Below are 25,942 nucleotides of genomic sequence, written 5' to 3'. Positions count from 1 at the left end.
TGTTCCTGAATTGCATCCCTTACAATAAGCTGAGCTTATTGTTTATCAGAGTTTTCTGAGCCGTTCTAGCAAATCATGGAACCTGAGCAGGGGCGTCATGGACACCAGCCAGTCTGAAGTATGGGAGACGGATGCTTCAACTGGCATTTGGAGTGGGGGCAGTCCCATGGGACCAAGTCCTTATCCTGGGGGCCTCTACGAGTTCAGAGTAGGTACTGTCAGAATTGAATCAAACTGGAGGACACCCAACCAGTGTCCGGAGAATCGGAGCTGGACAAGTGGTGTTGGAAAGGACAACTCTCGTTTGGGTCAGAAGTGGCGTTAGTAAAAATGCTCAACAATGCATAGGTCTCACTTTTAAGCTAAGACAAATCTTCCCACCTCGCCCACCCCACGGCACCATTTTTTCCCCTTTCGGGAAAGGAGTGCTTTATCTGCAAAAGAACACACCGCCAACAGGTCAAACAGAATGTGGCCTCGCCTAAGTGCCAGTGCCAAACCCCACATAAAGTAGAATGCCTTCACTTCACCGACAGTGCCATACATTCAGGGTCACGCGTGGCTAAAGCCCCTCACGCTTACACAAGAAAGTGTCCTGTGCCTGACAAAGTGCCTTTCCCTGCTGTGGGCACAGATCCACTGTGCTCACCGGGGAAGCCAATCGCCATCTTTCTTCATCTCTGGAACGGTGACTCCCTCTGGGCGGGTGGGTCTCAGAGGCTGCTTTCTCAACCCGCCTTTCTTACACAGATCAACCAGAAGGCGAGGACACCACCTCACCAGCGGCAGTAACAACGCACACCTGGAAATGCTCAGCGTGTGCTGGCGCTGGGCCAAGCACTTGCCTTCCATCTCCGAATCTCCCTACCAGCCCTGAGAGGCAGGCACAACTAGGAGCCCCATCGAGTGGACGGAGAAACTGAGGCCCAGGGGGACCTGTCCACTCCCCCTCTGCTTGCTATCTCAAAGATCAACTCACCACACCTACAGCTGAGGAGGAACCAAACACAACCCTTGCCTACCTCAGGGCGGAAAAGCCATCAGGACACCCGCTCACAACCACCCTGCTTCAACCAGTACTCCGAACCTTTCCCATAACCGTCTGATCTTCACAAAGCTACTAAAGCAGAGACCTATGTTCGGATATCTGCAGAAACACAATACATAAAACCCTGTCCCCGTCGCACAGATGTGAGCAACCAGCGGGATTTGTGAACAGTGGACATTCTAGGTCATGCCTGTCTTGGGTATTTATGCAACACGTGTACATCCATGATCACAGGCTTGCTGGCTCAATCCCAGCTCTGCCAATTACCGCGTGGCCTTCACCACACGACTGGGTACCCAGGAGCCCCTTCATCCAGAGACTGGGGTGGCGATGACCTTCCTCCGTGACTCATCTGGAGACTCAGTAAGTACCTGCTGTGCAGAACACCTGGCCCAGGGCGCACACCTCAGGGGACCTGTAACTGGGCTTGTCCCCAGGCCCCTCCCACAGTGGGCCTCGATTCCTGGGTTTTCTCAGTGCAGGGCTGCCCTCTAGAGCTCTGGGGACAAAACCTCCTCCAGGAACAGAGGAGACCAGCATCCGTCCTGAGCAGAACAAGCTGCACTTCTGCTAACAGGCTCACAGCGGCCCTTCTGCCCCGGGCACACAAGCCTCTGCAGGAATTGGTCAGACGAGGAACCCCTAGGAACAGGACCTTCCTTTCTTTTTTTTTTTTTTTAACAGAAAAAACTAGCCGCACAAAAACAGAGTTCAAAGGAAAACACGAGCCCAAACTTGAAAAACCTACTATACCTATAATGAGAGAATCATACTTACAGTAAATCATACCTCAAGGAACTGGACTCGAACAAAAACTCTTAACCTGAAACCAGAGGCTGCCCTGGCTTGCTGGAGGCCCAGGGGCAGTGAGCTGCAAATGTGCGCCCTCTAAAGGGGCATCTGGGGACGTGGCGACATGCAGGGCGGGGCAAAGGAACTGGGAATAGAAGCTCCAGGAGCCGGGGTCCCACCCCGCCCTTGTAAGACACACGGGAGCACGCGCACACACACACCCGCTCACCCCAAATAAGAAAGCCTAGGGATCCCGAAAGAGCACGCGGGGATGCAGGACACCCTCAGAGAGGCCCTCTCTGATTCCTCAATGCCCCAGTGTAGCCGAGGGTGCTGGGCCCGGGAGGGACAAGTCCTATGGCCACAGGGTCACCGGGAATACCTCGGGGAACCCAGTCCAGGAAGTCTGGACGCAAGGCTCACTTGAGATACATGAGCTCAAGGCTCGTGTACCACGAGATACGGGAGAGGCAGTGACCCACAGGGCGGACCTCTCTGTGGCCCCTATGCGGGTGGGCAGGTCGCACCTGCTCAGTCTGGGTTTCGGAGCACCTGGGGCTTCGGCTTGGGGCTGGCCTAGGTCTCCCCCACTGCGCCGCATGAGGCTGAGAAGCAGGGCTGAATAAAAGCACCAACCCTGCTCTGCCCTGCCCCAACACCCCCAGACATGCAGCCAGCCCCACAAAGCCACCTGCTGAGCCAGGGCACTGCAAAGGCCAGGCACTTGATCCTCCCTCCTCCCTAGCTGCCCTCCCATATGTGGTCTGACATTCCACAAACGCAGGGTGACCACTCGGCCTGGAGGGACTCTCTGGAATGCAGTCCTTACACAGACCAAAACGTCAGAAGGGACAGACGTGGCTCTTCTCTGGGACAAGTGTTCTTAAATGATCTCCTGCCGTTCTGCAGTGAACTTCACGCAATCCCAAGTGGTGGATGTGCCAGAGGGGAGAAAACACTGGGTCATCTTGGCTCTGCACCAACCTCCTGTGCAAGCTGGAACAGAAGACACCCTCTCTGGGCGTCAGAGTCCTCAATGGTCTCGAGGGAGACAAAGGGGTCTGACTGCAGCCTCAAAACCAGAAAAAAAAAATGCTTCTGAGAGAAACAACCCAAGTGTCTGTCGATGGGTGAATGGGTCAAGAAAACACAGGGTGTGCGCGCGCACGTGGATACACATACACACACAGAGGAATGTTATTTGGGTTTAAAGAAGAAGGAAATCCTTCACGGATGAACCTGGAGAGAGTATGTGAAGTGAAATAAACCAGACAGAGAAAGACAAATCCCACATGGTATCGCTTATAGGCGGAACCTGAAAAGGCAAGGAAATCATAGAAACAGAGTAGAAAGTAGTTATCAGGGGCTGGGGGTGGGGAGTGGGGAGATGGTCGATCAAAGGGTACAGACGTTCAATTGTAAGATGAACAGGGTCCGGGGACCTGGGTGTGATGCGGTGATGAAGGCTGACAACGCCAGCATTAGCTCAAATTTGCTAAGAGTAGAACTTAAAAGTTCTCACTCCAAAAAAAACAGGGCATGTAAGGTGACGAATGTGTTAAGTCAACGGGGAAAATCTTCTCACAACTGTGCGGATGCCAAATCATCACGTGGTGCACTCAAATGTCTTACAATTTCATTCGTCAGTTATACCTCAGTGAAGCTGAAGAAAACAAAGTGCTTCTGGGTCCCGCAGTAATTGGCAGCCCCAGGGGAGCAGTCCTTGCGTGGGCCCGTGGGCTAGCGCAGCTCCCAGCGAGGGCAGGAAGCAGCCGAGAGCCCGGTGGGGGAGACAGCGAGGGCTGGGGTCACAAATGCTGAGCAACCACCCCTCCTCCAGGGGGCGAGCCACTGGGGAAGGCTCCACTCGGCTGGCCAAGAAGCTGGAACAGATCTGGATGGCCCCCGCGGCCCCTCCCAGCTGCCTAACCTTCTCTGGGGCTGCGTGGGCACTGAGCAGCGTCCCGCACCCGGCAGGAGAGGCCTGGGGCAGCGACGGGCGCTAACAGAGGCGGCAAAAGCCACCGCAGGAGAAGTGCCAGCTGAGGCACAAGCACCACGCACCCCTGTCTCTCGCCAACGTTTGTCTCTCGCCAAGAAAACCTGGAGAGCAGCAAGGGTCCCCGGGCCAGGGGAGAGAGCTCTGCGAGCCAGTGCCACTGACACAGCAACGTACAGCCTCTGGGTGGGACCCCCTCTCCCGGGCCAAGCCCCAGCCTCCTGGCAGAACCTTGGGGGGCACTGGCAGGCTGAGCGGGCACCACCAGGGTCCAGGTGGCTGCAAACACAGCTCCCAGTAAGGAGGGGAGGGTGTGCGTGTCAGGGACCAGACAGCAGACAGGTCAGTTTCGGGGAACACAAAAGCCTTGCTGGACTGTGGGACCCCAGACTGCTTCTGAACCTCAAAGGAACTAATCCGCGCAACCCAGAGATTTAACTGGCCACGGGGCTCCCATACCACCCACCCTGCAGAATAACCAGTGTGCACAAATGCCAAGAGCTTTCTGCAGATGGACGCAGTCTCCCCAGCCAGTCAGCGGGCGCCTATCATCATCCCCTACACACAGGCTTCCCCCAGGGAGCTGAGAGGCCAGCGACACCTGCCCAGAGACTCACCCTGGCATCAGTCCCTCCCCCTTCTCCACACTCCCGGAGCAGTGAGAGGCCTCCCGACGCACGACGTCGGAAGACCGCCCTGCGGCTTGCTGCACGGCCCAGCCAGAGCCGGGCGGCATCGCGCCCCTATCCCCTGCCTCAGCCCCTGCTGAACAGACACGGAGCCTCTGCCCATGCAGACAGGCTGGCCTCTTCTCTCTAGAGTGGCCGGTCACCAGGCCTCTCGGGTCTTGATTCCCTGAAAGCCTCAGGACGACCCAGGCTACTATGACCGGGGCCCAGGAGGGCCCGCAGCCCAGTCCCACCGAGTCACGCCCGCTGAAATGGCACTTGGCTCCCGGCGGGCCAGCACACCTGAGCACCGTTCCCAGAGTCCTTGATGCCTGGTGGATTGCAGAACAGCCAGGTACAAGCAAGGGGCCCACTAAGCAAGTGGTGGCTTCCCAGGGAGATCTCCTTCCTGAAGGAAGGCAGAGCTGCCAGCAGCCAGTCTAGCTAAAGCTCACCATGGCCTCTTGGTGGCGCCTGTGAGGAGCAGAGGCAGGCTGCCAGGAAGTCTCTTTTTAATTACTGGGCTCAAAAAAAATAAATAAATAAAAAAGCTATGATCTGAATGTGTCTCCCCAAAACTCCTACGTCGAGTCCTAAGCCCCAAAGGTGACAGACTGAGGAGGTGGGACCCACCCTCACGAATGGGATGAGTGTTCTCATAAAGGAGACCCCACGGACCCCTTGTGCCATCCACATGAGGACATGGCGAGAAGTCTGGGACCCAGGAGAAGGCCCCCCCTGACCGAGTGGCCTCCGTGATCTTGGACTCCCAGCCTCCAGAACTGTCAACGGTAAATTTCTGTTGTTTATGAGCCATCCAGGCTGTGGTATTTACTTACAGCAGCACAAACGCAATAAAACTATAAAAATACATACACCCATAGTGTCTAGAAAATACATATGGAGGGAAAGAAAATGACAACCCTTTACAGTCCTTCCACCCAGAACACCATTTTCAACACTTCTGCTCAACTTCATTCCTTTTGTCTAGAAATACCACACATAAAGTTGCTTTTTTCACCCAACAATATTCAACACCTTCCTCATCCCAGCAGGTCACTGAAGCTTCCGCTAAGAGGCACCGAAAGCACATCCGCCCAGTCGCCTACCGTCGGACAGTCAGGTGACTTCGCATGCCGGCCCCTCCTCACGGCCCAGTTACCGACCCTCCAAGACCACGCACGAACTCTGGCCCCGTCACGGCATGTCACTGCCGACTCGGGGGCCGCACGCACCTTCAGGGCAGCTGAACGGGACGTGGCCTGGCTGCTCCCCAAGAAGGCCACGTGCACCTGCGCCCCCAGCCCCCGCCTCCCACGCGAGATGGACGTGCCAGCGCTCTGACTCGGGCGTCCGCTCCCAGGGCTTCCAACACCCCGCCGCGCGTGCGTCACCGGCTCCACCTCCTCTTTGGTGAACTGTGTGTCCTTCTCAATGCCGTCCCCGGATCCTACCTTGTTTTTGAAGTACACCTCGATGGGCATGATGAAGCCAGCGTAACCCGACTCCTCCACTTTGTAAGGGGGCTCCTTGCACACTAAAAAGAAAGGGAAACGCATCATCAGCTTCCTGCACATCCAAAAGCCCGGCCGCAGGCGGCGGTAAGCACGCAGCCCCTCCACACCTCCCCTCCGGGGCTCAGCTGGCCTCACGGGACTGCGGGGCTTTCCGGGAGGCCAGCTCCCCCGGGAGTGTCAAATCCCATGGAATTCGAAGCATCACAGGGCACAGGAGGAGCAGAGCGGGAGAAAGGTGACCCCATCGCGGAAGTAGAGCAGCAGAGGGGCACGGGAAGGGGCGCGACACCAGCTGGGACAGGGGAGCCACTGCCGGCCACAGGCCGCTCAAGTCCAACCGAATCAGGGCAGTGAGCGTAACGTGGGTGAGGTGCCAACCCCGTGGGGCCCCAGCATCCCAGGCAGGGCGGTGTCCACCACCTTCCACTGCTCCCTCACACCCATGAACCGAGGCCCAGCTGGGCGCCAGCGCACAGGCGCGGGGAGATGGGAGACGGTGATGGTGGGTCTAAGCTGGGACTCTCCTGGGTTCTATTTTAGTGCTGAACAAAGGCATTCCCAAGTGACTGGACAGAGATTCGTTAACCTCAGAGGCTAACGAAGAAAAAAGAAAGCTGAAACAAAGTACAAGCAAAATGACCTCCAGCAATCTTACCCTCCGGAACAAACCTCAATGTTTTGACATACATGCTGTCATGAAAATACCGTTCTCCCGCTTTTAAGAAAAACCAGCACAGTACAGGTCAAATCTCCTGGTCCTCCACCCCTCCCTCTCCAGAGGCAATCACTATTGGAAGGCAGGAAAACATCCCCTCAATCGTGAGAAACAATTATGCACACCTCTGCCCCAGTCAGGTAATTCTTAAGTGGGCCAGAAATTGCTGGAAAAAACAGTGCATGGAAAAAAATGAAAGCGGGCTTTTTAAAATGAAAACATTGTAAGATTTTTCTCTTAAAAAAATCTTTTAAGCTCTCAAATCATCAAATATCAGATCTCAAATATTTCATGAGTCTCCCCTAACCCAAAAACTGGCCAATGGGGTAGATTTGGAACAGGCAGAGGCCATCATAGGCAGGGCAGCCTTGCATGGGACCCCGGGTTGCAAACCACAGGGAAGCAGGGGAGGGGTTCGTGGCTCAGGCCTCACAGAGAGCAGTCCGGAGCTACAAGGACAGCTGAGGGGTAAGAGCTGGACTTGGCTCCCTCCACCCCATCCCACCCTCCCTATGAGGCCGGCTACCGTCTCCCCAGCGGTGGGCTCACTCAGCACTCTGGGTGCCAGTCCCCACTCCCCGCCGTAGGAAAAGCACATAGCTGGTAAACGAGGCTTACTCAACTGGACTGGCCTCCCCAGTGGTGTCGGGGAAGGGGGCTCCCTGAACAGTCCCAGGACATGCCACAGCACACAGCACAGCCTCCTGGAGGCCAGCAGTAGCCCTGGCTGCCTCTGAACCCTGCACCCTGAACACCGTCACTGACACCAGGGTCTACACCTGAATCATCACTGCCACCAAACACAGCAGTGACTGCATTCATTCGTTACTCTACACCATTTACGTCGGGCACCGTCAGGTGCTGGGATGATGACAGAGGCCATGAGAACGTCTCTGGTCCGTCGCGGGTTACTCTGGGTGTCACCACCCTCTGTCTGACAGTTAGCCCACCTAGAAGTATGGAGCAGCCCTGCCCCCAGGAAACAGGCGGTGACCCTGGTAGCCTGGGACACTGTCACGGGTGAGCTCAGCAACAAATCTCCATTCCAGCCAGTCTCCTTCTGCTCCTCGGATATCCTCCTGTAGGTGCTGGATGGGAAGCTCAGGTGTAGCCGACCCCAAGACACCTCTTTACCTCCCCCTTAAACCTGTATCGCCCAGCATCCACGCTCAGGACGCGAGCTGCCCACCACTCACCCAAGGCCGCATGGTCAGCCCGACTCCTCCCTCTCCCAAGGTCACCCAAGTGCTATCATGTCTGCCTCCAAAACACTCTAGAATGTACCCCACCGCCCCAGCGTCCTGTACCACTGCTCCTGCCCAGGCACCCTGCCTCTCTCACATGGGTTACCACCAGCGCACTAGCCGTTCTGCCTCGGGCTCACTCCCAGGATCTTCTGCACAGGCAGCTGTAATGATCATTCTGAAGTGTGAACCGGACCGGGTCCCCTGATGGCACCCCACTGCCCTCAGGACCAACTTCAAGCCCCTCCACGGGGCTGCAAGGTGTTTTGTCACCTCCAGCCTCACCTCTCGTCAGCCTGGCCTCAGGTCCCCTAAGACCCAGCCACAGTGACCCTCTCACATCATGGATCACTTCCTTCTAATGACCTCATTTTGAAACTGGGGGGGCCACTCCCTAACCAGAAGCCTGCTGGTCAACAGAACCCACCCTGACTTACAAAGAGCTGTCAATAACAGTTCCCATCCACCTGCAGCGAAGAGCCCAAAGAAACAGGAAAAATTTGGAGACTACAGGAGAACTTGGGGAAAATTAAAAAAAAAATTTAAACCAACAAACTAGAGCCAACGTCCTTAGATCCCAGATATGCCCAACAAATAAAAACAAGACATCTAAAAAGGGACAATTAGAGAGTAGGAAAGGGCTCTTAGATGTTACAAATATACCACTTACAATTTTATAATTCAATGGAAAGACAAAGTTGAGACTGTAGAACAAAAAGACACATTTTTAAAGGGTGAGATGTAAGAAAACAATTCAGATTAAACAAACACTAATAGCAACTGATATTTATAAAGTACCTACTGTGTGCCAGGCACTATTCTTAGCACTATTCTATACATATTAGCTCATTTAATCCTTAAGACAACCTTGTGACACAAATACAATTGTTTCTGTTTTACACAGGAAAATATTTGAGCATAGAGAAGTTAGGTAAAGAAGCATCCCAGGAAGAAGAAAGAGAAAATAGACATTGTCAAAGAAGTAGAAGAAAACTTTTCTGAGCTAAAAATGAAGAACACCAAACATCCAACGCTAAGAACAACAAGAAGAGCCTAGAAATAATGCTATAAAAAATATTCTAAATGTTTCTAGAGAAAAGCAAACAAACAAAACAGGTCCTCTGCAATAGCATGAGACCCTGACAGCAACAGACTCCTCAGAAGACAAAGAAGCAGTACTTTAAAAGCTCTAAGTGATAGTGATTCTCAAATTAAAATATTATACCCAACCAAACTATCAGTCATGTATGAGAACAGAACAGCTAGCACTTTCGAATATCCCAGGAGTCAGAGTTTATTTCCCACACACCTTTCTTTAGAAACTGTTTAAGTAATTAGTCTCTTAGGACATTACTCATTAGAAATTACTCCAGTAAAACAAGGCAAAACACCAGATAATAAATAAATCCCTGGAAGAGAAGAGTAAAATCCCGGGGTAATAGCTACAGAGGTGGCCTTGAGAGCTGCCAGTCCTCATTAAAGAAGGAAGACAAAGAGAACCAGATCGGAATATCCAGGAGGGGGAAGAAACGCCACCAGATAAAGGAAGTGATGGACAGAATATGAAAAAAATGCGGCTCTTCTGATGAAGACACAAGGCAAGGGGAAAAAAGGGAGAAGCAAATTTTTCACGAAGTTACAGCCCAAACATGAGGCAAAGTAAACAGGGCTATGTTTTCACTAAGAATGATAAAAAGAACTCATCTGACCTTGACATGACCTTGAGTGGTCTCCTTGGAGTGGCCCAGGGCTCAGCGGATGAGTGGCATCCTGGCAACCCGACCAGCCTAGCAGTGAACAGACTCAATAAAGTCACGACGGTGTGTGGTTTCCAGCGTCTAGAATTAACCCCTAATCTGGGAGCAGAAGTGCCCGTTTCAGTTCAACAGCCTTAACAAGGTCAAGTGTGGCTCCCAAAAGGAGGGGTATAAGGTTCAAGGGAAGACAGGGATGCTCACGTGTTTCTCTTCCCAGATGGAGGGTCAGAAAGCACTGACAAAAGCTGACAGGGCTGAAGAACCCATTCGCTCACTCAGTAAATAGTAAGCGCCTACGATACCTTTCAGCAACCAGGGTCACGGCAGCAAACTAAAGCAAAACACAAACCTCTGCCTTGGGGGAGGAGGGAAGGTGGAAAATACAAGTGATATGTACTCTACGTTAAGGTGGCTAAAGAGGGGAGAAAACAGAAAAAGGCTAAGAAGCGTGTGGCCGTGTGGGTGGTTAAAGAAAGAAACCATGAGTTCGGCCCAGCAGCCAGAGCTCTTTCCAAAACGGTGACTGCAGCCTCTGCGGAGGATGCAAATGGTGAGCAGGTTGGGCTCCTCACTCAAGGTCACAAGACTCACAGAGATGACCACTGAAAAGATGGTCACTTACCCGCACAACATTGGAGGAGACGCTGGAGGAAGGGCGGGAGTTTGGGATAGAGCTGGTAAGTCAAAGACAGGGCTTCAGTGTGGAAGATCAAGAAGCAAGTAGCAAATTCAACACTACTACTCTAAGATGCGAGGGAAGGACAAACCCAGGAAGGGCCAGAGTGCCCCCGGGAGGGGTGACAGGTGTGGGACAGTAAGGGGAACTCCGCGCCCTGCACACCTCTGTTGGGTTTGTTATGAGCACATATTCGATTTAAAAAATACTTTTAAAGCCCATCAAGTGTAATTTCAGACAGCCCTGCCCCAAATTCTCTTTAACCTGATCCACGTTGCGCTGACAACTGGCAAGGTGAGTTCTGTCCACACAACACACAGGGAACTGGGCGTTTATCATCTGATACATTTGATGCAGCCGCTGTGTGTGGGCATCCGTCCGTCCGCACTCACAGGCAGACTTCGCAACCAGCACGATTCAGCTACCGATTACACCTATTCCCTTGATGCGCTCAGAGGGCGCACCCCACTCATCACCCCCCCCCTTCCCAAGTTCCTGGAGCTCAGAGGCTGTGCCACTTCCATGTGACCACAGCAGCCCACTGGGCCTCTCTGAACCTCAGTGGACACATCTACCTTGCAGGGATTCTGGGAGGTCCCACGTCGCCGGGCTGTCGTGGCCCATGGCACAGAGCAAGGGCATGATAAACACAGACTGCCATTAACATTACTCCTGGTGGCTGCTTGCTTACTGGCCTGGTGGGGACAGAGATGAAACACGCAGCTTACAGGTGGATGGACGGCACCCTGGGGCCACCCCAGAGAGAAAGGGAGAAGAGAGGGGAGGGCAATGGTGAAGGAGAACTGGAGAGGAGGCAGCCCAAGGAAGCACGGAGGGCCCAGGCCAGAAGGCTGGCAGCCGCAGACGGCACTCTGCTGCCGGCACAGGCACAACCTGAGCGAATGGGCGTACCGGCCGCCGGTAACACGCTGCGGCACTGACCCAGCCCCTGGGCCCGTGTGCAGACCCTGCTTTAAAGCACAGGCTGTGTAGCCGGCCCGCTTGCACCTGCCCCCCATCTGTAAGGGGGTTGTGGGGAGACTGAACAGAGACCCCGCACAGGAAAAGAGCTTAGCAGAAAGTGCCCAGGAAACACCATGGTTTATTATTACTGAAGATGCTTTATAGACAGCTGCTGTTGCAGGAACCAGATCCACTCTCCTCCAGGATGCTCAGAAAGAAGGAAAAGGAGACAAGGTGAGGACCCAGGAAAGCAGAAATGAGGGAAGGGAATAAATGAGAGCCAACAGAAGAAACCAGAAGAAAAAAAAATGGCTACCACACCACTAGGACTCTCCAGCTGCCTTCCCTTGTGAACCAGAACCTTCTACATGTGTAACATACATCGCTTCCCCAACAGACCACAAGTCACTTGCCGGCACAGGTCCAGGACCCCAGGGGATCCTACAATGTGCTCCTGCTTCGGCCTGAGGCCGTCCATGCCTGCTTATGGCTTGGCCCCACGGCCCCTGGCACTTGGGACGGAGGGCTAAGCAGTGGCTCTCACCACGCTGAACTATTCTTCCAGCAAGAGGTCCTTCTCTCCTCTGTCAACACATCCATTCAAGAAACCATGTGCTGGACCCCTGTGATGTACCACACCTCACCCAGGGGGCTCCACAGTGAGAGCAGACACGGCCCCGGCCCCCACGGAGCTGACAAGACAGCCAACAACTCCATTCCAAATTCCCCAGGAGTGTAGACTACAGGGCCACAGATAATCAAGATCTGTGCAGAATGCATGAATGAGGCGCTTCCTTCTGCCCAAGAAACGGCAGTCTGAGTGTGAAGGGGTGAAGCAGAGAAGAAAGACACATAAGACAGCAGCAAAATGAGATTTTTGCCCCAAATATCATGAAATCCTTAAAATGGCATCTCTCATCAACTGTAGGCCCAATAAGCAATTTCCTGATTACTCACCAGGTGGGTGTAAGTCGCCCTTCCCACCCACTGGCCTTCGGCTACGTTCTCTGGATGCTTCTCAGAGACCGAGTCTAAATAATGACACAAGACACAGTCACCACCTCCTTTGGCTTTTCTCTACAATGAATTCATCAACTGAAGGAAAGGCAGGCAGGAGGGAGGAGGACCATTTTAAGGTCGGAGAAGGGCCACATCTTTGCTGGGCACCTTCTCTCCGACACAGCGAGGGGGGCAAGCCAGAAGCTCCCAGAGTGTGGGCCCTGTTGCTCCTGGGGAGAGGATGGAGACAAGCCCTCCAAGGAGCGATGACACATGGGCGGCGGCACAGCCCTGAGCCCCGCAGGGCTGCCCAGCCAGGCTGGAGGCACTCACCGCGCTTGGGCTTGGGGAAGCTGTCATGCAGCCGGAAGACCACTTTCTCCACGAAGTGCTGGATTTCACATTGCTCGGGGCCACGGACAAACACCATCCAATCGTGGGTGAACCCCTCCGTTGTGGGCTTCTTGCGCAGTTGGGCACGGTGTCCCAGCTCTAACTTGACCTGGACAGTGCACTGGAGGGAGAAAGAGGCGGGCACGGGTCAACGATGAGCCCAGGGCAGGGGACGGCAAGATTCCCACCCCATCACACAGAGTGTGGCCAGCACTGGCCACGGGAGCCACAAAGACCCCCGGGCACTGCCACGGGCTTCCCAACCCACAACGAGAGTGCAAAGAGCCTCCTGGGGCTTACAGTGAACCAGGCACTGTGTGAGCGGCCCTGCGGGCCCTCTTTCTCCAGCCCGCCCCCTGGAGGCCCTGTTCTTCCTCCTTCTAGCCCTCACCCTCCACCCCAGCAGGACAACCTCCCCACTGTTCCTCCAAGTCTTGCTCATTCCCGTCTCAGGGCCTTGGCACCTGCGGTTCCCTCTGCCTTGGACACTCTTTCCCTAGGCCATGGCTGGCTCCCTCTTGTCACTGAGGTCTCGGCTTGAATGTTACCTTCTCTGGGAAGACCCCCCCCCCCCCGCCCCGGGCCACCCAGTCTGAAAGCACCCACCACCACCCCCATCACCCTGTGTCACATTGTACATTCTCAGCATCTGTCACTATTGGAGCTCATCTTGCTAACAAGCTGCTGGCTCTGCTCAAACACCTGCTGACTCTTGGGGCTGCCTCCTTGTCCAGAGCTGGAATCCTCACCAAGAGCTCCCCGAATACAACCCTCAGTGTGACCCAGAGTGCAATTACCTCATGAGGAAAACAGATGAGGAAAACGAGGTTCTGAGGTGGAGCTGCTAAGCTGCACACAGTCAGCTGGCAGGGAGCGGGGCCCAGACTCAAGCGCAGGGGTGCGTCCCCCGAGGGCCCGCTCCCTTAGCCCCTGCCGTCTTGCCTCCCTGCTCAAGTCACCCAAGCTCCTTGATGAAAGCGTTTTCGCTCTCCTCCGCCCCACAGGATGCCTCTGGGGAACAGAGACCCTCGGGGTCACCTGAGTCCACAAAAGCATCGCCTGTCAGTGTTAAAAGCAGAATGGTGGTTCACAGTTGGAATGGAGAGGGCCAGGAGGAAGCCCCCGAGGATCTGGGGACTTCGGCAGTCAGGCTCTCTGCGTGTGTGCGACACTGTGCCTGAAATGTAAGGTAGCTCCTGCCGGTTCCACTCCACCGAACACAAAGCCACAAAACTTTTGAAGCACTCACACCCCTCGGTGGGCCAAAAGCACTGATGGGGAACCCACTGTAAACACGCACTCTGGTGTGTGAGATCCTCCCCAGTCTGCTGGGAGATACAGCCTGACACCTAGTATCAGATGCAAGAATGTTACAAAGAAACCAGAAGCCAAGAGGACACTTGTTCCTAAGTGCCGAGGACAGCCAGGAGCAAGTTGTCCGCTGGCGGGTAGCGGGCAACCACGCTTCCCCAGCCAAGCCACCTCCCACCCACCCCCTGTGCCCTCTCTCCAGGGAACCACCCTCCTGCCCGACTGGAGACCTCCTGCTCTGGACTCTGGACCCCCTTTCTCCCCAGCTGACCTCATGTGACCTCCTGCCTCTTCTCTGGGATCCCTCCACCCGCGCAGATCCCGCTGCCAATGCCAGCGGCTGCCTCCCTCCGCGCCCTCTCACCGGCTGCCAGGCCAGGAAAGCAGGACAGACACAAACTGTCGCTTTGCCGGTTCAGCTTTCAATGGCTCGCCACTCCCTCAAGTAAGGTCCAAAGGCCTCAGCGCACCTCCCATCTCCCACTGGTGTGTTTCCTCAGGCCCAAGACGCCCGTTATTTTTCCCCTTTTAAGCTGTTTAAAAATTATTATTTATTTGGGGAAGAGCGCAAGCAGGGGAGGGGCAGAGGGGGGGGGACAGAGGATCTGCAGCAGACTCTGCTCTGACAGCACAGAGCCCGATGCGAGGCTCAAACCCACAAACCGGGGATCATGACCTGAGCTGAAGTCAGACACTCAACCAAGCTACCCAGGTGACCCCCCACTTTTTAAAGCTTTTTCAGGTCTGAGTACGTCTTGCCATCTACACGGAAGTTTTACGTGTCGAGGTGTGTGCGTGCCCACACAAACACAGGAACTGGCCCTAAGCTGGCGGCGTGCCTTAGAGGGTCCACGGCAGTCTGTGCGCCAATTCCGCCGCGCCCACTTCACCCCATGCCGGCTCCCTGGTTGCTCACTGCTGCCTCCGCAGAGACCCCATCTAGCCCGCCCTTTCACATCCGCCTCGGGAGCCCACGGGGCCTCGATGACACCAGAGAATTTACACTAAGGAGCCTTCCTAGATCAGCAAATTGTAAGTGGTGCTCTCCCAAGGGGAGGGACCAGCAAGGACACTGGGAAGGACAGGGCAGGCCCAGTGAGGGAGGAGCTGGCGGGAGGCTCTGGGCGCTGAGTGAGCCAGCTGTCGACCACAGAGCAGGGGTACCCCCCGCACAGGCTGCCGGTCCCTGCAGGGCTCCACAGGGAAAAGCGCAGGGACTTGCAGGGTCCGGGGCCACAGGAGGGAGGAGTCAGGGTCGGGGTGGAGCATTTAGATTCCACGCGGCAGGAATGGCAGCCAAGTGTATGCAGATGATGGATGCGAGGAAACGGTATCTGAGTCAAAGTTCCCCGGCAATTGTGTACAGTCTGGGCTGAAGGCAGAAAAGGACAGACAGACAGACAAACGACAAGCCTGCTAGGAAGCAACCAGAGGGAGTGGCTGGAAAAGGAGATTCAGTCGAGTCTGAAAGGGGAGAACTGGTAGGACTTAAGACTGGACGGAGGGACGGACGCCTGGCTGGCTCAGGGAGAAGAGCATGCAACTCTTTTTTTTTTTCCGTATTTATTTATTTTGAGAGAGCGCATGTGCACGCATGGGGGAAAGGCAGAGAGAGGGAGAGAGACAATCTCAAGGAGGCTCCACACTGTCAGCACAGAGCCGGACACGGGGCTCGATCTCACCTAACATGAGATCACGACCTGAGCCCAAATCAAGAGTCGGACGCTCAACTGACTGAGCCACCCAGGCGCCCCAGAAGAGCATGCAACTCTTGATCTCAGGGTCATGAATTCAAGCCCCACGCTGGGTGTAGAGATTCCTCAAACAATAAATAAACAAACAAACTTAAAATTAAAAGCAAAAGAATGGATGGAGGGGACACGAGGCAGCTCAACCCCAAGACCCAGGGCACCGGGGTCCTGCCAAGCAGTGGAGGGGGTGGGGGGGAGGGGGACAGGCGACAGGGGATATTCAAGGGGAAACACACCAAAAGCTAGATGCGAGAGACTAAACGTCTAGATAAACAAGCAATGCTCAAATCAACCAGCCTCCCTCTGCAGAGCACTGCGCATGGGCCACGTTCAACGAACCCAAACAGTGTTTCCATTACCCCGATGGGCTGTAATCCCCAGATGCCCTTACACGCATGACAGAAACTCTGCCCCTCTCGCCGGTGTGTCCTCACAGAGAAATCGGGAGACATTCTCTGGACTGCGGGGAGGGTTACAGGTGAACTGAACACATATCATCTTAACAATACACTGGCAAACAACTTTGGCTTTTGGTTCGTCGGAGTTAACTCCTACGCAACGCGATGTCGCCTCAGATTCTGCAATCCACCAATCGGGCCGCTCCAACTTTGGCTGCCTTCTCAGCATTTCTGATGAGCTGGGGCTGCTACCCGGGGCACACAAGGGGCAGAGCAGCTATTGAGAAAGAATGGAAGGCCACAGTCCCGTCGGAGGGGGAACAAAGTGCCAAAGAACGCTCCAGAGGCCAAAGTAAACAGGAAGGTTCTGAAGCAGCACTGGATGATCTCTGTCGCTGGCAGACCGTGCCCAAAGCTCTGCCCGGGCAGCATCTAGGCCCCGGGGGCTGGCACCAACTCAGCCTGGACACCCCCCAGCCTTGAGGTGCCAACGACAGCACATGCTGGTGCACTAAGGGGAGGAACGCTCCCCCGAATAAAGACAGGGGAATAACGCAACCTCTGGGCCACTATCTTAGAGAAGAAATCAGATTCAGTAAGACATTCGTGCTACTCGCACTGGAGGCAAGCAAGACACTGAGCCCGGCCAACTGCTCCGACTTGTCAAGTCATGATAATTTATTAACACAACTAAGCCAATTCCGCCTTCAAGGTTCTGCCCCCCTCCTGCCTTACTCCACCTGGACTCCTGCCCCATGCATGAGAACCAGAGAACTGAAACACAGTTAGCTCTTTCTCCAGGAAGGGTGCCTGGCTAAAGAGGTAAACTACCGGTTAGGTTAAGCTCTCAACGGTCTTGGAAGGAATGAATCTCATGTGTCCTGCCTGTTGCTTGGAGGCGCCCTGTGCAACCTGGCCCCTGGGGACCAGGGGACCCGGCCTCAGTTCCTGCCATGTCCCAGCACCCGGGAACTGTTTTGCCACCCACTCCCCTAACAAAAGCTGGGAACAAAGGGGGGAACGTTCCAGGCCTGTCCTGGAAAGAGCTGACCATTTTACTTCTGGGAGATCATCTGGAAGGTCTGTAGATGGAGACAGAGCAGCTCAAGGGCTCTGAAGGCCGTCTGGGGACAGCTAGGCTTGGGCTAAGGGCCTCGGCAGGGCACTGTCCTCCTTCCAGATCAACTGGAACCCAAGGGCCATAATGCTAAGTCCTGCAAACCAGGCGAACAGATCCTGGAGGGCAGCTTCCCAGGCACATCACTGAAGAGTACAGGTCCCTCCAAGTGTGGGCTCAAATGGCCAATGCCTGGCAAAGAGGGCGAACCAGCCCAGTTCCAACAGCTCCCCTGCTTCCAAGGCCTTTCCTCATCAGATTCTTCCCATATCCCACTAACCCTGCCTTCAGCCTGGGCCCCAGAAGGCAGGTCTTTAACGAGTTTATCTGGAAGACTGCCCCTGATTTCCTGGTGGGAATTCTCTTCAACAGATGATGCCCTTTCCTCAGGGAATTCGTACTTTACCAAGTGGTATAATTATGCCTGGAGTTTGGCTACTGCATGCAATTCCCTCAGATACAACAGTCCCCTCCCCTCCCCTCCCCTCCCAGGAGGAGGAACACCGAAGAGCCTTCTCCCCTCATCAGCCTAGACCGACCGTGCCAAGTCCGGCTGGATCCGGCAGGGCTGCCACCGACCCGGTCCACACCACAGAAACGGGAAAAGGTGCTGGCCCTCATAGAGCGACAGCAACACAGACCAAATAAGATACTCTTGGCAGAACTTTCTCCCCCAGACCCAGCTGGGGGCTCTCAGGAGCAGCCACTGGATCAGAAGGTGAGAAAGATGGGGACATGGCGGTTATCCCTCGGGGACAATCCTCTCAAGCAGAAGACTGCCCACACAGAGGCGGGACAGAGCCGAGGGCAGGGGACCTCCCCTAACACCTGCATCAGGCCTTGGTCTTTTCACTGGGGATGCACAGGGGGCTGGTGGCCAACAATGGCACTCATCGGGCCTCGTCCCTTTGGCCCAGGGCACAAAGTTAATGACGAAGGGACAAGAAGGAAGGAGCTCAGTGAATGTCTCTTTGAAAACTAAGGATAAGTGTATAGATATAGACCATGAAGATACTCGAGGATACCCCCAATCCCTGGTTTTCAGGTGCCCAGGAAGAATGCCCTTACCGGCCTGCCAGGGAGGCCTGGGACAGGGTTTATATTACATCCATTTGAGATGCCCGCAGACACGTAGATGGAGAACTGGCTGTCACCAAAGTTCTGTGGGAAGCAGTGCTGGGAGATTTCTGAACGAGCACAACCCCAATAAAGGCATCCGTCACCAGGTCAGATGGGCCGTTACCAAAGGACTGATCCCTAGTTGCTTTTTCAACCGACGGCTGGCAAAGCTAAGTGCAAGACTTTGTGTTAGAAACTATGATGGATGTAAAGGCGAACAGAACTCTGGTCCCCACCTCAAGTACTGTGCAGGGTATTAACTTTAGGACAAACCACTTGGCACGTCAACTTTCCCGGTGACAGTTTCGGAGCAGGGTGGCGGAGAATAGTGCTCTGCACAAGTCTGAGCGTTTCTCGGCAAGGTTTGGGAAAAGGACAGTTACCTAGGAATCCCGCCTGGCCCTGACACCTCCCGGGGCCGTCCTGAGGCTCCATCATGTCCATGTCTGTGAAATGAGCCATCGCGGTCAAAAACCAACCTCCTCTTCTGGAACAACGGAGGATGGTCGACAGCAGGCGGATCCCAAATTCAAACTTGGGAGAAGCAGCAAATATCAACTCAACTGGGTGATTCAACGGGGCGGCCGCCCTCCTCGGGTAACGGACCCGATGCCTCTGTGAAGGGAGGACTCCCTGGTCCTTGGGAGAACCCAGACTTCTAGGTCCCCCTAGGCAACCCCTGTGGCCAGAGACCCTCCCCCATCGCCCTTTCTCCATCCCTCTATGTCTGCTCAGCCTTCACCCACACCCACTCCTTCCCCTCCATCCTCGGAGATACATCACAAGCCTCCCCCCATGCGCCGCTCTTCCCCCCTAAAGAAAAGCAACCCCCCCACACAATGGGCCTGTAAGTATGGACTAGGCAGGGTGGCTGGCGGAATCAAATAGGTGGGTAACAGTCAGGGCAAGGGAAGCCAGAAGGACTTTTTCTGGCCACGGGGAAAGGATTTCAATGCTGAGAAGTTGGGAGCGCAGAGCAAAGCGCAGGATCCCCCTTCTCAGCTGGAAAGTTCTAGAGAACACAACAGGAAGGTAAGGAGAATCAAAGCCTCCCGAAGCAAGCAGGCCCTTGGGGGAAAGTCCTGTTGTTCCCCCATCGGACTGAGGCATTTACAGGTTTGGGGCAACTCAGGGGAGAGAGGGAAAGCTGAGATTCTGCTGGGTTCAAAGCATTTGCCCTGCACCCAAGTCCTAGGACGCTCACAGCCAAGTCACCCACTTGGGTAGAGGACACCATTCTCTCCTGTCTTCCCAGAGACTGCTCTCTCTGTAAAGAAGGGACAGAGCTCCTGGGCCTCTCCCAAATTTGCAGAAACACAGCCAGGGATAAAGAATCAGACTACGGAATGCCACACACTTTCCCGTGGGATCGGGTTCACTTGCAAATACTTCTGCAAGGAGTTAGGCTAGCACCTATGGTGCTATGGAACTTTCTGCCATGAGGGAAATGTCGTCTCTCGGAGCTGTGCCTTAAGGTGGCCAGCAGCTCACTAGTGACAGTGAATGGGCCCTTAAGATGTGGCTGGTGCCACGCAGAAATCGACTTTTTCCGTTTTGGTTCATTGCCACGTAAAAAGCCACAAGGACTAGTGGCTACATACCGGGCAGTGGGGCTCTCACTGACCAGCCCAGCAGAGTTCACCAGTCCACCGAAGCAAGACCGTTCTCTCTCTCTGTCACAGGCCAAGAATGCCGTCCACCCTCACCCTTCCACTTACATAAATGACAACCACCCAGACCGCCAGGGCCCAGCAAGTCACAGGGGAATAAACACACTTGGGCCTAAGATACCTCCCTGGGGGACTGACTGGCTGGTGGGGTGACAGGCAGGAGCCACATCCTATGCCTGAGCGGGACCCAACATGACTTTCCCACGGGTGGGTTCCATTCCAACTGGACCCTGAAGGTATATTCTGTTTTGTTTTTGTAACTCAGTACAGACTGGAGGTAATAGGCTCTGTCCCTGCAGAAGTGAACTCACACCCGCTGCCACGATCCACCACTCCAGCCCACCTCTCAAGACAAAGGTAGCAACGCCAAAGACGAAAGAGAGATCGTGGTGACAAGGTCCCACAAGCACAAGCCTCAGCGATCCTGTACCTCCACAGTTGACCGGGATGGGCAAGGGGCGGTCTCCTGCCTGCACACCTCCCAGCCACACAGCGCCTTACCAGACAGCACCGCCTCGGTGGCGCCAGCCGCCAGGGACGCCCCAACCTGCCCTGACTGACTGCAGAGATTTCAGCTGCCACCCCCGTAGCCCCACACTGCTGCCTCTCCTGGCCCCGTGCCCCTGGAAGCCACGGGCACTGGGGAAGGATGAAGAAATAAATGACCCCAGGTCGGGGGCCACAACAGTCCCGAAGAGGGTTAGGGGCTTGGGTACTGAAGAGGAGACGGTGCAGAGCTGGTGAAGGGGGCTCCAGGGGCCTGAACGGCCTGGGGTTTATTTCAACTGACACAATTGTCTCCAGGTTTCCAGACAGAAGGGCAAGGGGGGCCATGGGGAAAGCGTATGGAATCTGGGGAGCCACCCTGGGTTTGAAGCAAGGCTCCCAGTGAAGGCTCCAAGATGCTGGGGAAGGAAGGGACATGGGGCATGCTGAGGGGAGGGGACAGTGGCTGAAAGCCAACACATCAGGCTGGGGGATGCTGGAGGGAAGTGGGAAACCCTGAATTCAAGGAGAGAGGTACAGGGGGGCCGGGGAAACTGCAGGTCTGTGAAGGGAAGCCAGCTGAGCTCGGAATGGGCAGACTGAGATCTGGACTGGGGGAAAATGCAGGGAAGTGTAAACCAGGGTTTCAGGGGCAAAGAGGACCCAAGCTGAGGGGAGCGAGGCATTTGGTGTCTAGAGGGCTTGGGGAGCTCCAGGTCGGAGCAGAAAATGCCCCTAGGCCTGGTCTGAAGGCTGGAAGAGAGCCCCTCAGACACTAGGGGCCGAGGGACTGAGCAGGGCCTGAAACCTGAGGGAGCTGAGAAAGCAAGCCCAAATCCAAAGCGGGGGGTGATGGGGTGGGCTCAATGCAGGCCTAGGTCCTTGTGTGAAAAACCCAGACCCTAGCCAGAGGTCGAGGGGAAACGGTCACTCAGGCTAAGGCAGTGGCAGGAGCAAGGGGGAGCAAAGGCTCGGCCCTGGAAGAAAACGAGGGATAAAAAGGCTTAGGGTGGGCCTAGGTTAGAGGAAGCAGGGGGCTGCACCAAGGTTCTGGGGGTTCTGCGGGGTTGGGAGGAGGGGGATTTCAAACCCCAGCAAGGCTCTAAGGAAGCAGCAGCAGCAGCAGCATTAGGCTGCGGGCTCAAGGAGTTTGAAGGGACTCAGGGCCAAGAGTCCAGAGAGAAAAGGAGACAGGCCCTGGATCCAAAGAAGGGTGGTACAGGGCCAGATCTGACAAATCTGAAGGGTCCCGGGGACAGCTGTGGGGCTCTCTGGGCTGGGCCGGTGTCCCCAGGGGTGCCTGTGGGACTCTGGCGGGGGTTGGGGTCCCCGCGGGGTTCTGGGCCGCGCTGGGGTCCCAAAAGGCATCCCAGGGGTTTCTGGGCCACCAGTGGGGGCTCTAGGCTGGTTCAGGGGCCCGAGGAGTGTCCCAAAGGGTGCTGGGCTGGACTGGACTCCCAGGGGGAGTCCCAGGAGAGTCTGAGCCGCCTGTGGAGACTCTGGCCTGGGTCGGGGTCCCGAAGAGCGTCCCAGAGCGTTCTGGGCTTGCCTGGGATCACAAGGGGGCATCCCGGGGCGGGGGGGGGGGGGGGGGGTCTGGGCTGCACTGGGGTTCCGAGGGGCGTCTCAGGGGGCTCTGGGCTGGGCCAGGCCGGGGTCCTCATAGAAGTCCGAGGCGCTCTGGCCGGGCCGGGGTCGGGATGGGGGAGGGGCGCCCCCGCCCCACATAAAGGCCGGGGGAGCGGCGGGCGAGCACAAAGCGGGGCGGGCGGGAGCCGAGTGTGGGCGGGGAGGCCGGGACCAAGGAGGGCCGGGCGGGCGGGTCGTGGGAGGGAGGGAGGGGACCGGGCGGGCGGCTGGCTGCGCTGGGGCGGCGCGGCCGCTCCTCACCTGATTGTCCATGGCTGGCGCCCCGCCCCGCCCCCGGGCCCCGCGTCGCTCGCCGCCGCCGCCGCTCAGCGCCGCCCCGCCGCCCTCATTGTCTGTCAGGCACCGCCGCCGCCGCCGCTCCCGGCTGCCCGCCCGCCCGCCAGCCCCGCGGAACCGGAAACCACCGCCAGTTCGGGTCGCGCACCGACCGCGGGCCCCCGCCGCCGACTCTGGCCTGCCGCCCCGACTGGCAGCCTCCCGGGCCAATCGGCAGCGCGGACGGCCGCTCGTGGGGCGGGACTTCCTTCCTGGCGGGGGCCTGCCGGGCTGCGGTCGGAGGGACGAAGCCCGCAGCCAATGGGAAGCCCGAACCGGAGGGGCGGTGGGAGGGAGGGAGGGAGGCGCGAGGCGAGCCCTGCGGAGGGGAGCGCGAGGTGTGCGCCGCACGTGGAGGGGGGCGGGGGCGGGACGGGCGCGCCGCGCCTGCGCACTGCGGCCCGCAGGGGGCGCTGCCTCGTGGCCGGAGCTCCCGGGGCCTGAGCCTAACCTAGTCCGGCTGAGGTGGCGGTTCGAGCTCTGGGGTGGGAGCATCAGGACCACTTTTGTTTCCTAGCCACGTGTTACTACCGGTGTCATGGAATGGGCTCTGGGCTCTCGAACTGTAAATTAATTTTCCAAAGCTGGATCTGCTTCAGGGAAAGCCTGGGAGACTCGCTCCTCCCCCTGAGTCTTAGTTTGCACATCTGGGAAACGGGGACACTCAGTACCGTGTAACGCTAGGTCAGGCCGATTTGAATGATAACACATTTGAAACCTGCTGCGTTAAAATGACCAAGAAACTCTCATTTAATCCATGAAATCTATAAAGCTAATCCCTCTAAAACCGATTTTTAAAGTTACCCGTGATCGTGTAATTTCACAGTTTGTAAACCTTGTTTAGATGAGATATAGACATAATGCGCCATCTTTTTCAGGATCATGTGAGCCATTTGTCTCTCGGACAATAGGACTTCTGCCTGCAACTTGGGGACCATTGTACAGTTATTTTTAATTTCTCATAGGGGCGCCTGGGTGGCTCAGGCTCAGGTCATGATCTCGCGGTTCATGGGTTCAAGCCCTGCATCCGGCTCTATACTGACAGCTCTAAACCTGGAGCCTACTTTGGATTCTGTGTCTCCCTCTCTTTCTCTGCCCCTCCCCTGCTCGCTCGCTCTCTCTCTCTCTCAAAAGTAAATAAACATTTAAAAAAAAAAAACCCTCTGAAGAAGGCCAGATGCTGTCATAGTAACACACCTTCTAATCTAGGGTTAGGTGTGCTGAGGGGTAGAAATGAAGAACACGCTGAGAAGATGAGCAGCAACTTTAATGTGGGTACAGCTTTTTTTTTTTTTTAATCCTATAACTGGTGGGTGTAAGCAGATCAGTAGTTCTTTTTTTTTTAATCTCTTTTAATGTTTATTTATTTTTGAGACAGAGAGAGACACAGCATGAGCAGGGAAGGGGCAGAGAGAGAGAGAGAGGGAGACACAGAATCTAAAACAGGCTCCGGCCTCTGAGCTGTCAGCACAGAGCCCGACGTGGGGCTCGAACTCACGAGCTGTGAGATCATGGCCTGAGCTGAAGTCGGATGCTTAACCGACTGAGCCACCCAGGCACCCCAGCAGATCTGTAGTTCTAAGTGGCCCTTGAACCAGAGGGCTTGGCATCACCTGGGAACTTTATTCAAAATGCAAATTCTAGTCTCCCTTGATTTATGGAATCAGAAACTCCAGGTGCATGGTCAGCACACAGAGGGATGGCTTAACTAGCCCTTCCGATGATGGTGAAGCTTGCTCAAATTTCAGAAGCACTGCCCCAGGTAAAGGGACAAAAATTGGAGGTGGCGGGAAGGGGGGGCGGGGGGGGGTGCGAGTAACTTGCAGCGAAGAACCTTCACGCTACAATTGTTGCAAAGAGGAGCTTCAGGAACCCAGGCACCTCCCCCTTACTCTCTGGGAAATTCTCCTGGAATTAGACTCTGAACTATTGGGGGTTTTCAAAACTACATCCCCAGAGCTCCCACTAAATCAGGCGTAACCCTTTAAGCATTGGAAAGAATAATGGAGCAACAACCCAAATCTCCATCAACAGTCGAATGGACAAGCAAAATGTGGTCCATTTTTACCCATATTACCCAGCCTTAAACAGGAAGGAAATTCTGACACCTGCTGCACCCTGGATGAACCTGGAGGACATTATCCTCGGTGAAATAAGCCAGACACAAAAGGACAAATCCTACGTGATTCCACTCATAAAAGGTCCCTAGGGGAGTCACATCCATAGAGACAGAAAGTAAGACAGTGGATGCTGGGGCTGGGGAGTCAGTGTGTCATGGGGACAGAGTTTCGTTTGGGGAAAATGAAAAAGTTCTGGAGATGGAGGGTGGGGATCGGTTGCCCAACAGCGTGAATGTGCTTAATGCCACCGAGCTGTGCACGGGAAACTATTATGATCACAAATTTTGTTATGTCTATTTTTACCACAATAAAAAATTAATAGACTTCCTGACCCTGTGAACATATCAATATATCCATGAGTCCATAAGGGTATTAAGACAGCAACAGGTGGGGCACCTGGAGGGGGAGGGGGGCTCAGTCGGTCAAGCATCTGACTTCGGCTCCAGTCATGATCTCGTGGTCCGTGAGTTCAAGCCCTGCATCAGGTTCTCTGCTGTCAGCGCAGATCCCGCTTCAGAGCCTTTGTCCCCCTCCTTCCTGCCCCTCCCCTACGTGCTCTCTCTCAAAATAAACAAACAAACATTTAAAAACAACAACATCAGCAGAACTCATTCATCACCTTTGAAAATGACAACTGCACCCACTCCTTATTTACCATGCCTTTATGGCAGGAAACCAGCCCCGGTTGATGAGGAAAAGCACTTTTCACAGGAAAACACCAGCTGATGATGTTGAAAGGATGATAGCAAAATCACTATTTTGAAACCACTAATGAAACAGCCATTGTGGGCAAGTCACAGGTGAATGCTAAAACTATTCATTGAGAGGTTACGGGCCAGGGGGCCGGGGGGGTGGGGGGACTGGATAGTCTCGAGTTCACCCAAGATCTTCCCTCAGATTTCCTGCTTGGTGCGAAGAGGAAAAAAGTAACTTTACCATGGATGCTTCATGCCGTCACCACCTTTGTACAGTGACCCCTCTCAGCAGCAAAAGGAGTGGGTCAAGCAGACTGGTGGGCTCCTGCTAGGGGCGACAGCAAGTACCCGGCACCAAAAAGAAAGTTCATGCCCAAAATGTTTAACTTGAATCTGATCCCACCTGTAGTCCTAACTTCCAAGTTTATAGGAGAAACGCAGACATATCGACAAACGGAAACGATTGACACCATGAGAAGCAGTCACACAAATCTAGAAGGTGATATCTCTCAACAGCCTGGCTTCCTAGAGTGAACAGG

At 55.2% G+C, this 25,942-nt stretch overlaps 1 protein-coding gene across 3 annotated transcripts in view; it reads right to left on the bottom strand.

The window, feature by feature from the left end:
- Positions 1 to 22,669, bottom strand: part of MLLT1 (MLLT1 super elongation complex subunit) — a 67,723-nt gene extending 45,054 nt beyond the window's left edge. The window contains exons 1-3 of one of the 3 annotated variants that reach the window (XM_086699331.1): positions 22,514 to 22,669; positions 12,712 to 12,892; positions 5,962 to 6,044 (exon numbers count right to left, since the gene is read on the bottom strand). In XM_086699331.1, coding sequence (XP_086555457.1) covers positions 5,962 to 6,044; positions 12,712 to 12,892; positions 22,514 to 22,525 — 276 coding nt within the window. In that variant the 5' untranslated portion in view covers positions 22,526 to 22,669. Of the gene's footprint in view, positions 1 to 5,961; positions 6,045 to 12,711; positions 12,893 to 13,568; positions 13,720 to 22,513 lie in introns of those variants that run through there. The other 2 variants (XM_086699329.1, XM_086699330.1) reach the window with 2 other exon arrangements.
- Positions 22,670 to 25,942: the final 3,273 nt, after the last annotated feature.

This window comes from Puma concolor, chromosome A2 (genome assembly GCF_028749965.1).
Source record: "Puma concolor isolate L17-30 chromosome A2, mPumCon1.1.hap2, whole genome shotgun sequence".
In the NCBI taxonomy this organism is placed as follows: domain Eukaryota; kingdom Metazoa; phylum Chordata; class Mammalia; order Carnivora; family Felidae; genus Puma; species Puma concolor.
This window is presented reverse-complemented; position numbering and strand designations above follow the sequence as displayed.